The sequence below is a fragment of the Fukomys damarensis genome, unplaced genomic scaffold (assembly GCF_012274545.1).
Source record: "Fukomys damarensis isolate Sample0158 unplaced genomic scaffold, DMR_v1.0_HiC HiC_scaffold_9, whole genome shotgun sequence".
NCBI lineage: Eukaryota > Metazoa > Chordata > Mammalia > Rodentia > Bathyergidae > Fukomys > Fukomys damarensis.
This window is the reverse complement of record NW_022900921.1, coordinates 2107983-2120635: the sequence shown is the minus strand read 5'-3', so window position 1 is coordinate 2120635 and position 12653 is coordinate 2107983. Positions and strand designations below refer to the sequence as shown.

Here is a 12653-nt window from a genome sequence, read left to right as displayed (position 1 = left end):
TTCCTTTGTTTCTCTCCCTTCGTCCTCTCTCTCTCTCTCTCTCTCTCTCTCTCTCTCTCTCTCTCTCTCCTTCCTTCCTTCGTCTTTCTTTTTTGTGTGCTGGTGGTACTGGAGATTAAACCCAGGGGCAAACTCTATCACTGACCTACGTCCCCACTCCTCTTTATTTTGAGACAAAGCCTTGCTAAGTTGCCCAGACTGGCCTAGAACTTTTGACCCTCCTGTTTCGGCATCCTGAAACACAAAGCAGCAATGAAACCTGCAAGGCCTGTTTGTCGCTCTGAAGGACACGGCAGAGTCTGCGTGCATTACTGTCTACCTCTCTGCTTCTACCCTGTTGTGACAGAAGACAGTGGAATTCCACCACCGTGGTCCACACCCCAATCCATCTAGACTGGCATCTGTGTGTAGTAACTGGTTGGAGACTGACATTTATGGGAAAAGAGCCCCATTTGGGCAAGTTAGGCCCCCAACCGACCACGTGGCTAGAAAGACTGAGGCACCCTACAGCTAACACTCTGTCTTCATGTGGACAGTGTGATGCGGGGTCCTGTGTCCGTGTACAGATGGCCCTGTTGTAGATGGTGGCATAAAACTGTTGCCCAACTGGGTATGCTGGACAGAAAATGCTTCCAATGGCCCAACAGATTCCAGCGGTCCTCCACGTGGGCGCATTACACCTTTCATCCTGGCCACCCCGACTAAGGGGCCAGACTTGTTCCCACACCTTGGTAAGGGGGATCAGAAGTGCCGGCCCCCAGACTCCTTCCTCCGACCCTCCTCCGGTGCTCGTCCCTCCTCTCCCTAAGCGACCAGAGATTCTCACTTCTGCCCTCACTTCTGAGTCACGTCCCCCATCACCTTAGGTGATGCGGCCTAACTCAGCTGGGGAGCTGCTGCTGACAGAGGAGCTGGGGAGCCCAGGATTCCAGCGACAACGCTGCCTCTCCCCTCTAGGTCCTGGCTTCCCAGCTGGGCAAGGGAAGAGGATGAGAACGGCACGTTTCCATCCACCCTTCCGTCCCGCCACCTGAGAGTCCACGAAGGTACCAGCAGTTGGGCAGGTTAAGGGTTATGCTGGCTCTGACGTCGTCTCCGAAGCGCAGGTAACCCAGGGCCCCGATGGCGATGTACAGGGCAGTGATGATGGACATCCCCAAAGACAGGATGGCAGGGAAGTAGCGGGCATCCTTCATCCTGTTTTCCAGAGGCAGAACCTATAGAAATATCACAGGGCAAGGAGAGAGGAAGTAAGGAAACCAACTAACTAATAACAAAACAAAACTGCGGACATAAGAGAAAGGCACGTCACTTCTGGGAATATATTCCAAAGGACTGGAAGCTGGGACTCAGACAGGTGTTTGTAGATTCATGTTCATGCAAGTATTTTTCACAGGAGCCAAAAAATGGAACCAATCCGAGTGTTTATTCAGAAATGGATAAACAAAGTATGGTGTATCTGTGCAAGAGAATATGATTTAACCTTAAAAAAAATAAAGCAATTTGGATGCACACTGCACTACGGATGAACCTGGAGGATATTCTGTGAAATAAGCCAGCCTCAGAACGACCGATAACATAGGCTTCCGCGGCCAAGAGGGATCTGAGCGGCGAGATACACAGGGACGGACAACAGACAGAATGGGGCTTCTCGGGACTGAGGGAGGAGGCGTGGGAGTTACTGCTTAGTGAATAGCACTTCAGTTTGCGAGATGAAAAGCATTCTGGAGATGGATGGTAGCAAGGGCTGTACAACATGTGAATGTATTTGCCCAACTCACACATCAGAGTGGTTAAAATGGAAAATTTTATATTTGGTGTATTTTGCCACAATGAAAGAAAAAAAATGAAATAAAGAGAAAACAAGGGGAGGAAAAGAAGGAAGGGCAGAGAAGGGGAAAAAAGGGGGAGGAGGGGGAAAGTGAGGGAAAAGAAAAGAAAAGGAAGGCCCAGAGGCACAAGATGACGCCAGAAGAGCTCCCCAGGTTGCCCGGATGAAGCGCAAGGCCTGGGATAGCCGGGCCTGGCCAGCAGGAGGCGCACTCTGCTCAGACAGCAACAGCCTTAATGGGGAGGGTACCGGGAATCTAGCCTTAATTTTTTTTAACGAAAAAGTTCTGCATATTAATAGATATTTCTATACACGAATGCAGCGTGAACCAATCAAACCCAACCCTCCTCACCACTGCTGCAAATCTCTAGTTATCACGGCTCTATTTTCAGATCAATTAATTTTTGGCTTCCACATATGAAAGAGAACAGGCACTTACCTTTCTGCGTCTGGCAAACTTCATTTAACATAGTAACTGCCAGAGATACTTATTTTGCTGCAAATGCCAAGATTTCTTTTTTCTGCGTTTCTGAATTATGTATATATACATACCTACTTTCGTTATCCCTTCACCTGTTGAAGGGCACACAGACTGATTCCATATCTTAGCTACTATGAATAGTGCTAAATTATCCCAGTAAACCGGGAGAGACAGTGACTCCTCAGTGTGCTGACTTCATTTTCTTTGGTTGTTTTGGTTCTGTTCAGTTTTTTGCTACACAGGGATCGAACTCGGGACCTTGCGCTTGTGAGGCAGGCAGCAGAACCATTGAGCTAAATCGCTGGCCCTCATTTTCTTTGCTTGTGCACCAAGGAGTGGGACAGCTGGGTCATAGTTTTTATATTCCAGGTTTTAGCTTTTGGGGACCCTGCATGCTGTTCTCCATAATGTCTGCGCTCATTTACACTCTCACCAATAGCAGGACCCCTAAGGTCTCCCTTTCCCGCATCCTTACTAACATTTATTTTTGTTTCTGTTGATAACTGCTATTCTGACCAGGGCGAGATGATACCTCCTTGTGGTTTTCACTTGCATTTCCCTGAAGGCTAATGATAGTGAACGATTCAGTTTAAATTAATCCCATTTGTCAAGTTTTGTTTTTGTTTGTTGTACTTTTGGGATCTTATCCAGAAAACTATTGTCTGCAGCAGTATCTTGAAGTGTTTCCTCTATGTTTTCTTCCTAGTCATTTCAGAGTTTGTGGTCTTACTTTAAGGTCTTTGATCCACTTTGAGTTGATTTTTGTGTACAGAGAGAGACAGAGGTCTTTTCTAATTTCTGCATGTGGGTGAGCACTATAGTGGTGAGTTTCCTGATTTTTTTTTCTTTTCTATCTCTCAGATGAAATTCAAAGGAAGCCCAAAACCTAAAACTATGCAATAGGCACAGACAGGAAAACAAACCAAAACAAAAATCTCCAGGAGAACCTGGAACAGGGACTGCTATGGGAGAGAGAGGCTGAACTGAGTCCCTATTTTTCTGTTCTTTGTTTTAGCTCTAGGCCACTCTTCCAGGGCAAGATCCAGTTTCGCATCAGTGACTGTAGTGGTTACCCAGGCACCTAAATATCTGAGATAAAGAACTTGTCTCTGAGCCAAGGAACTGGGAAAATGGGCTCCAGGAGTCTGCAGAATGTAGGGAAATCAGGACAAGGTATATCACTTATGGGTTCCAAAAGAAGTGAAAACGCAGTGCCCCTTGTTCAGAAACCAAAAATGCCAAGGTGGTGAAAGCACAGCATTGAGCCGAGGGAGGATCCTTCTAGAGGGGGTGCCCTGCGAGGCTGTGCAGCTTGCACGCCCACGATGCTGGCTCTGGAAAGAATCTCTATTATTTATTTTCTCTTCCTTTTACGTGAGTATTTAACTCTAGAGGCAGACTGAGCCACAGGAACTGCGTGAAAGGGCAGGAAAAGTAAGATCCTGGCTTTCTAGCCAAAGACCAGAATAAGGAAACAGTAGGATCTGGTGAGCACGCAAGAGAAGAGAGGAGGTAGCTGAGAAAATGATCCCTGGCACCTGAGAGTGAAGTCCTGGGCTCAGGTCTGAGCTGTCATGGATCGAGCTGAGGTGAAGTAGCAAAGCAGGGCTTCGAGAACTGAATCCTCGTGCTGATGGCCATCTGTGGATTTCTTTGCCCTCAACATACCAGGGGCCAAAAAAAAAACCTCAGCAAATCTCAAGGGAAGAGACACCACATGATGGGCCAGGTAGGTATCATCAACTTGATCAGAATAAGAGTCACCTGCAGAGGAGGCTGGATCATGGAGGTGCTGTTCCCATCAGTGGCTTGATCGCCTGACATTCATGGGTGAATGCGGTGGTAGGAGAGGGTCGGTCACTGGGACTGTGCCTTCGGAAGGTGTTCTCTCTGGCTCTCTCCCCTACTTGCTTCCCAGCTACCATGAACTCGCAGCTTTGCTCTACCACACCCGTCTGCCATGATGTTTCTGCCTTTGAACCAGCAGACCGTGGACTGAAAATCTGAAACCATGAGCCAAAATAAACCTCTCCTCCTTCAAGTTGTGGGTGTCTGGTATTTTGCTCCAGCAATGGAAAAGCTGACCAGGAGAGATGCCAACCCTGAGATGACTTTAAACTGCCTACTATAATAATGCTTCATAAAGTAAGGGAGAACTCTGCTGAAATAGTTGGACCAAAATAAAAAATTAAAGCAATGTCAAAGAACCAAATGGAAACTGAGAACTGAAAATGAAATAACAACCTAAGAATAAGAAAAAACTTCTTAAAAATTTGAATAGATCCCCCAGAAACCTGGGGGATATATAACAAAAGGTTTCATGATTAGATCATTGCAACTGCAAAAGAAGAAGAGAGAAAAGGTGGATGAAGGAAAAATTTGAAAAAGTAATGGCTGAAAACTTTCCAAATCAAGAAAAAGACACATATTTGCAGATTTAATAAATTAAGTAAAAAAAAATTGAGTACCAAATAGAACTCAAAAGAAACCCGTGCCACATACGACTATTTAAAACCAATGATTAAATACAACATGAAAGTAACCAGAGAAAAACTGTATCACACAGAGGGAACAGTGGTTCAAACAACTGCAGACATCTTGTCAGAAATGGTAGAAGGCTAAAGACACAAAAACCGCATTTTCAAACTGATGGGAAAATCTCCTAGAATTCAATATTGTGAATAGTGCACTTTTCAGGAATAAAGGCAAATAAAAATAATTTCAGAGTAAAGAATTTTTTTCTTTTTGCCAGCAGACCTGTTCTAAAAGAAATGCTAAAGGAGACTCACTTAACATTACAGATCCAAGATCCCTACATTTTCTGACATATGACTTCTTTATGGCTGAATAACACCATATTGTGGATATATGCCACATTTTCTTTTCTATCTGTCTGTTGATGGGATATGTAGGCTATTTCCGTAGTTTAGCTGTTGTGAATTACAACGCTATAAATATGGATATGCAAAAGTCACTATTATATGATGACTTTAACTCTTTTAGGGATATATCCAAGAGATATAGCTAAGTCAAATGAAATTTGTTTTCGTTTTTTTGAGAAATTTCCATACTGACCCTCCCATAATGGTTGTACTAGTTTACATCCCCATCTGCAATGCAGAAAGTTTCCTTTTTCCCCACATCTTGTCAGCATTTGTTGTTTTTGTGTTCTTGACAGCCATTCTTAATGGAGTAAGATGATAGCTTAGAATTGTTGTTTTTCATTTCCTTAATGGCACACAACTGATGATGATGACGAAGACGACGAGTCATTTTTAGACAAGGTCTCACTAAGCTGCCCAGGCTGCCTCACACTTTACATCCTCCTGCCTCCCATGTAGCTAGGATTATTGGTGTGTGCCACCATGCCTGGCTTCTGATGGCATTCATTGGATTTAGATGTAATAGGCATGGCAATATAACATAAAAGGAGGACGTTAAAGAGACCTATATGATGATAAGTGTCTCCACTCCTGAGCCCCAAAGACTCAGGAGCATCACTTTATAGAAAACAAATTTAGTCCCTCTCCAGGACTTGCCAAAGTCCTAACAGTTTCAGAAGGGCTGAAAAGGCCAATTCCAAAGCTTTCTCTGACACTCTAGCAAACTCTTAGTTGTAAGACCATGTGAAAATCAAAAGGAAGTTAAACACTGCGGACCCACAATGGCCAGGGTAAGCATTCCCATTCCAAAGGGAGAAAGAGGACACGGAAAGGAATGGGGCCAAAGCAAGACTGAAACCCAGCAGGGAAAACATTAATCCCAGAGTCCCATGTCCAGCACCCAGAGCAAGGTGTGGTCGAGGTGTAAACGCTGAACGGCTGGCCCCACCCCTGTAGCACTGCCAGCAGTTGTAACCCTCAAGGTTTCTTTCTTGGGCTAGGTTTGCCCCTGCTTGAAGCTTTCCTCAGATGATCCGCATTCTTGGTTTCCCCAACCTTCTGGGGTCTCCACTGCACTTTCACTTTCACTCTCACAGCTTCACACACTGCCCTCTGGGGCTCCTTGTGTGGCCTCCCAGGCCTTCTTCTGAAATCCAGGCAGAAACCTCCCTGACCCCACAACTCTTCCATTCTCCTTGTGCCTGAAACCAGCACCACGTGGAAGATGCCAAAGTCTGCCACTAGGGAGAGTAGCTGGGCTTTTTCCTTCTTGCCAGTGGTTACGAGGCCTTCAGCTGCCGGATGATTGGGCAGGTGAACCGAATCCCAGGGAATCCATTCCCCAGGTGGCTTTTCTCCAACAGCATGTCCTGGGACTCTCTTCTCAAAGCACTTTCACTTTTGCAGGCCAAAGTGTAGAATCTTGCTCTTTCTTGACATGGCTCTTTAGACATTTTTTCCTATTGTCCTATTGTAAAGTAGTTGGCTTCTTTTTAATGCTAATCTTTTTAGCAACCAAACTCTCTTCTGGTTCATCTTTGCAGGCCCCAGCTATACCTGAGCTTCCTTTATGGCCTCCAAATTAAAAACTTAAAAAAAAAAAATTCAGCTGTGCTGCTTGCTCTTGGTTTTCAGGATAAACCTGGCTAAAAGCACTAAGCAGTATCCATGCTACACCCTGAATGTTTGGTTTCCTTGAAATTTCTTCTGCCAGATTAGTCTGCTGTTCTTAATCTCAGTCTCCCACAAAGTGTCAGGACAGGCACAAAATGTAGACAGATTTTCTGCCAGAGCATAACACACATGGCTTCGAGGCCAACTGCCAATGGAGTCCTTTTTCCCAACTGAAACCTCCTGAGACCGGTCTTCACTGGCTGCTTTTCTGTCACCATTCTGGTCTTCTGACCACTGACCAGAATCTCTCATCCAGCTAGACTCACAGCATTCTAGCGTTACTTCTCTAGCTGGCATCTCCAAACCTTTCCAAACTCCTCCCAAGAACCAGTTCCAAAGACTTCCAAACCACATGGCCAGGGAGCATCACAGCAATGATCCCCACTTCTCTGATATCAAAATGTTTCTTAGTCACATTGCTCATTGCTTTTGGAAAATACCTGACACCCACAACGTAAAGGAGGAGGTGTTTATTTTGGCACACAGCCTGTAGAGCTTTCAGCCCATAGTTGGCTGGCTCCAGGCCAGGGTGGTATGGCAGAGGGGGGTTGTTCACGGTAGGATGGGAAGCAGAGGGAGTAAAGGAAGGTGCAGTGAAGAGCTACACCTTCCAGGCCTTGCCCCCAGTGACCCACCTCTTCATACCAGATCCACCTCTTAACAGCAAGTCAGCTATAAGCTCATCTGTGGACTAATTCATTAATGAGTATCAGGCTACCATGACCCCATCCCCTCCCCAAAACCTTACCTATGAGTGCATGAGGCTTTGGACAGACATCTAGATGTAAACCATGACAGTAAGAGTTCTGCCTTTTACTAGCATGATAAAGTATCAACTCAAAGTATATTGTGGGAAGTTACAGACGTATATCACAATTGCTAGAACAACCACGGAAAGCATTTTTAGAAAGACATATAGTTAAAAAGTCAATAGATAGATTGAAGTGGGATATTAAAAAGCAATGGAGCCATGCATGGTGGCACACTTCTGCAATCCCAGCACATTGGGAGGCTGAGGCAGAAGGATCACAAGTTTGCGCTTAGCCTGGGAAACTTAACAAGACCTTGTCGCAAAATAAAAAAATTAAAAAGGGATTGGGCTGTAGTTCAGGGTGAAGACCCTGTGTTCAATCTCCAGTACTTAAAAAAAATTCAAATAATCCAAAGAAGAGGCAAAAGGGAGAACTGGATAAAAACAAAAGGAACTGAAAACAAATAATAAAATATAGACTTAATCCTGTCATAATAATTATATTAACTACAAGTGGTCTAACCATACCAATAAAAGGATAAATGTTATCAATTGAACTAAATAAAAGGATCCAACTATATGCTGTCTTTGAGAAACATAATTTAAAACACGATAAAATAAGCAGGATTATATATTGCAAAAAACAAAAGTAGAGACCAATATTCCTACGAATGTGGATGCAAAATTCCCTAATAAAGCACCAGTAAATCAAACCTAGGAGCACATTAAAAGGATTATGTACCATGATCATAAGAAAATTATCCCAGGCATGCAGGACGTGCAATATATGAAATTAATTAAAGTAATAGTATCATATTAATAAGAAAATTATCCCAGGCATGCAGGATGTGCAATATATGAAATTAATTAAAGTAATAGTATCATATTAATAGAACAAAGAAAAAAGCCATATGATCATTTGAATTGTTGAATTAATGCACAAAGAACACTGGACAAAATTCATTTCACAAACACTTAACAAACAAGAAATAGAAGGACAGCTACAACCCAATAAAAATAATCTCAATCTACAGTGAGCATCACACTTAACAGTGAAAGCCTAAAAGTATTCCGAAGATCCAGAATAAGGCAAAAACATTTGCATCTGTCATTTTTCTTTAACATTATACTGGAAATTCTAGCCAGCCAACCAGACAAGAAAAAAGGAAAAGAAATAGCATTCAATTCACAGAGAGAGAGAAGCAGAGAGCAAGCTAGCTAGCTACTGGCTTCCACACAAATTTGACAAAGTTACCTGATACAAAGTCAATGTGCAAAAATCAGTTGTATTTCTATAAACCAGTAAGGAATAATCTGAGGAGAAATAAAAAAGACAGTTCCATTTACGATAGCAACAAAAAGAATAAAATACTCAAGAATATATTTAACCAAGGAGGTACACGTATTGCGTGCTGAAACAACAAATTACTGTTGAAAGAAATTAAAGACCAGAGAAATTCAAATTAATATAATGGTGAGATTCTTCTTACTCCAGAAAGAATGGCTACCATCAAGAAATCAAATATAAAAATGTTGGAGAGTCTGTGCAGAAAAAGGCACACTTTTACATTGTTGGTGGGAATGTAAACGAATACAACCACTATGGAAATCAGTAAGAGATTCTTCAGAGAACTAAAAGTAGAAGTTCCATTTAACCAAGTTAGTCCCCTTCTAGGTATCTTTTTGAAAGAGGTAATGATGTTATATTACAATGATCCACGGATACCTGTGTTTATAGCAGCATAGCTCATAATAGCTAAATCTTGGAAACGACCTTGAATGAAGAAAATGTAATATTTACACACAACGGAGTACTAGTCTGCCAGGAAGACTAAATTTGAGTAATTTATAGGAAAATGGATACACCTTGAGACCATAATGTTAAGTGAAATAAATCAGACACACAAGCTTAAATATGGCATGGTTTCTCTTAGACGATAAAGCCAAATCATAAATAAATCAAAGAGCAAAATAAAAGACAGATTATAGGAAACAGGGAGATGGATGTTTTACAAGTTGGAAAAGGACCAAGAAGTGGATGAAGGTCGGGGGAGGAAAGGGCCGTAAAAAGAATTAAGATGTATCATGTACATGTACCAACTCCCCACAAAGAATGTAATCGTTATGTACCACAAACATGTACTAATAAAAAAATTAGAAAGAGAAAAGAAGTAGAACTAGTCTGAGGAAAATAGAACTATCAGAGAAACAATGAATTTCTCCAAACCTCTTCTTTTCAAAAGCAGTGCCTTGGCTGGGAGAGTTGTAGTTCAGAGGTTTAGCCCGTGTCTAATGTGTAGGAGCCCCAAATTCCATTCCTAGCGCTGCAAACAAAACAGAACACTCCAAAATCCAAGATAAAAGGCAGGCAGTAGCACAGATGTAGAGCGACATTCTGGTGGGAATAAAAATTCTGAAAACTGCTGGGCAGTTTCTTAAGAAGTTAAAGATATATCAATCTGTCACCTTGGAAACCTATTCCTGGAGAAATAAAGCTAAAGTTCACACAAAAACCTGTATACAAAGGCTTGTAGTAGCTTCATTCATAACTGCCATGATTAGAAGCCACTCAGATACTCTTTAGCAGAAGAGCTGATAAAACATCATACAGTACTGCCCTGCAGTGCAGAGGAAGGAGCCACCAATACGTACACTGGCAGGGATGATGCTAAGAAGCCAGTCTCAAGAGGTCACACATGGATCCCATTCCTAGAACATTCTAGAAAAGATGAAACAACAGAGATAGAGCAGATGGTGCTGTCAGGGTCGAGGGTGGCGGAGTCAACCAGAAGCCATGAGGGATTTGGGGATGAAGGATTGTTCTGTATCCTGATTGTCCTGTGTCTATGACTCTGCATTTTTTGAAGCTGACAGGAATGTATACCCCCCTCAGTTTAATTTTATGATATGCAAATTAAATTTAAAATATCTGGAGAGTGTTAGGTAAAAAGATCCAAAAACCAGGATCAGACCAGACCCATAACAAGGCTTTATTATAGGGAGGATCTGCAGGGATATCTCTGAACAAAGGAGAGAAAGCAACAGGGCAGAACAGGGAGCTTCTGTTAAAGGAGCGGGGTGGGTTAGCCTGAGCTGGGGTGGAGTTGAGTGAGGTAGTATTAAGAGACTGGAGGAGCCTGTGACATCCCTAGCTGCTAAGAGGTAGCAAATATCAAGTTACTCTTTTGGCGGGAGAAGAGGCATGATGGGAAGAAGAAGCCTGTCCTTTTTTGGGAGAAGCCACACTTTAACATGGAGGCTGCTATTCCATGTGGCAGCCTTGTTAAGGCAAGGGAAATCTAACATAGCACTACACTTCCTCAAATGTGGAAGTAGAGACTAATAGTAATCCATGTAAATATACAGTTCTTTTCTGTTTCTAACTTTATATTTAATCAAATGTTTTCATTTAAATCGTCTGCCACTATTAGTCTTAGTTTTAAAAGAATAGGGTTAGGAAACAGGTTGATAGGAAGATGAATACTTAATTAGACACATTGAGACAAAATAAAACTGTCTCAGCCAGGGGCTTAGCTCAGAGGTGCCACTGCCTGCCTTGTAAACTCAAGGACCTGAGTTTGATCCCTGGTACCAAAAAAAATTTTTTTTTAGATTTTTTAAAATAAATAAAACTGTCTCGTGTCAGCTCCTCTGTGGTAATCTGCTTTTCTTCGGCTGGTACCAGTGGCCCCAGTGAGGCCGAGGAACTCTCCCTTGTGTGTTTCTCAGGCCCCACGGCAGCCAACAGGACAGCCCAGAGAGCACAGCACCGGGGCAGATCGGCGGTTCAAACCTTACCACGCCTATGCTTTCGAATGAGAAGATGGCCGTTCCGAAGAAGAGTGGGTAGGTCTTCCAGCTGGCGGCCAGCGGCAACCGGCTGGGGTCTGGAATGTCCTGAAGGAGAGAGGAAGGCAGAGGGGGAGATCAGCACTCCAAAAGCATGCACACTGGAGCTCCTGGAGGACAGAGGTACTCTGTGAGGAGACCGGAATTCTTCTTAACTGCGTGTTAAGATGTGTAGAAAGAAGTCTTCAAAAGCAGGTAGGCAACGATCAGCATGGATTTTAACACCGGCCAATCTGAACACGAGGGCGTTGTCACATCCTGAAGTTTAAAATCTCACGGAGGAAATTCAGCTCATTAGAAACCTCCAAAGAGAAGCTTACAGTCACAGGCTGTGCTGAGCTGGGGTACCCGGCAGCATGTAAGAGGCCTGTGGCCATGAACCTTGGAAACCACTGTGACTGTAATGGTAGACTACACTGGGGATCCCAAAGGAAGCAGTTAAATGTGAAAGTCCCTTTGTTTTTCCACAGGCAGAAGTTGAAGGAGAGGCAAGAGTGAGGCGTAACTACGCTCTGTGCTCTGTGACCCACAATGTGAAAATAAACACAGAACCATTTTTGTAATTGAAGTCTCTCTGGAATTGTCTGAAGATAAATCAGAAGTAGCTGCCTCATTAGGAAATTCAGTGAGGTAGAATCCATCAGTAACTCCTGAGAAATATGAGACCGATCTGTAGTTTTTCTAAAACATTTGAGTAATTTATTATTTTTACTAAGTTCCCTGGACAATGCAACTTTTATTTTCTCCTGTGGTTTCTGATATAGAAAAGCATCTGAAAGTTGCTGGGTATATCAAGAATTTTCAGGGGCTTAAATGCCCTAGGTAGTGTTGTGTACTATAAAAGAAAAATTAGAAAGGATAAGGAAGGAAATTGAAGGGAAATTTAATATCCATAACCCAAAGATGTTGTCTTAACATCGTAATAGATTTGTTTATGGTTTTTGAGATTCTATTGACACTTCTGTCACTAAATATTAGGTCTTTTTTCCTACAGTGTCCCTCGGGGCAATTTTGGGCGCCAGGAACTGTAGCCTAGAGGATATAAGACTATGATATAAGAAGCTACTTTTCATCTGCCTTAGTGCTAGCCGGTCATTACAGGAACGGTCTATAGTTTGCCAGTCAAGATGTCTTCCTTACAAAGCAAGGGCATTTTTTTTTTTTTTTTGTAAGTGCAATATTTTT

General features: G+C 42.8%; 1 protein-coding gene across 1 annotated transcript in view; it reads right to left on the bottom strand.

The window, feature by feature from the left end:
• The window catches only part of Slc36a2 (solute carrier family 36 member 2), a 28586-nt gene that overhangs the window by 5005 nt on the left and 10928 nt on the right, over positions 1–12653 (bottom strand). The window contains exons 7-8 of the mRNA XM_033761760.1: positions 11418–11537; positions 1051–1217 (exon numbers count right to left, since the gene is read on the bottom strand). Of these exons, the coding sequence (XP_033617651.1) occupies positions 1051–1217; positions 11418–11537 (287 nt within the window). The remainder of the gene's footprint in view (positions 1–1050; positions 1218–11417; positions 11538–12653) is intronic.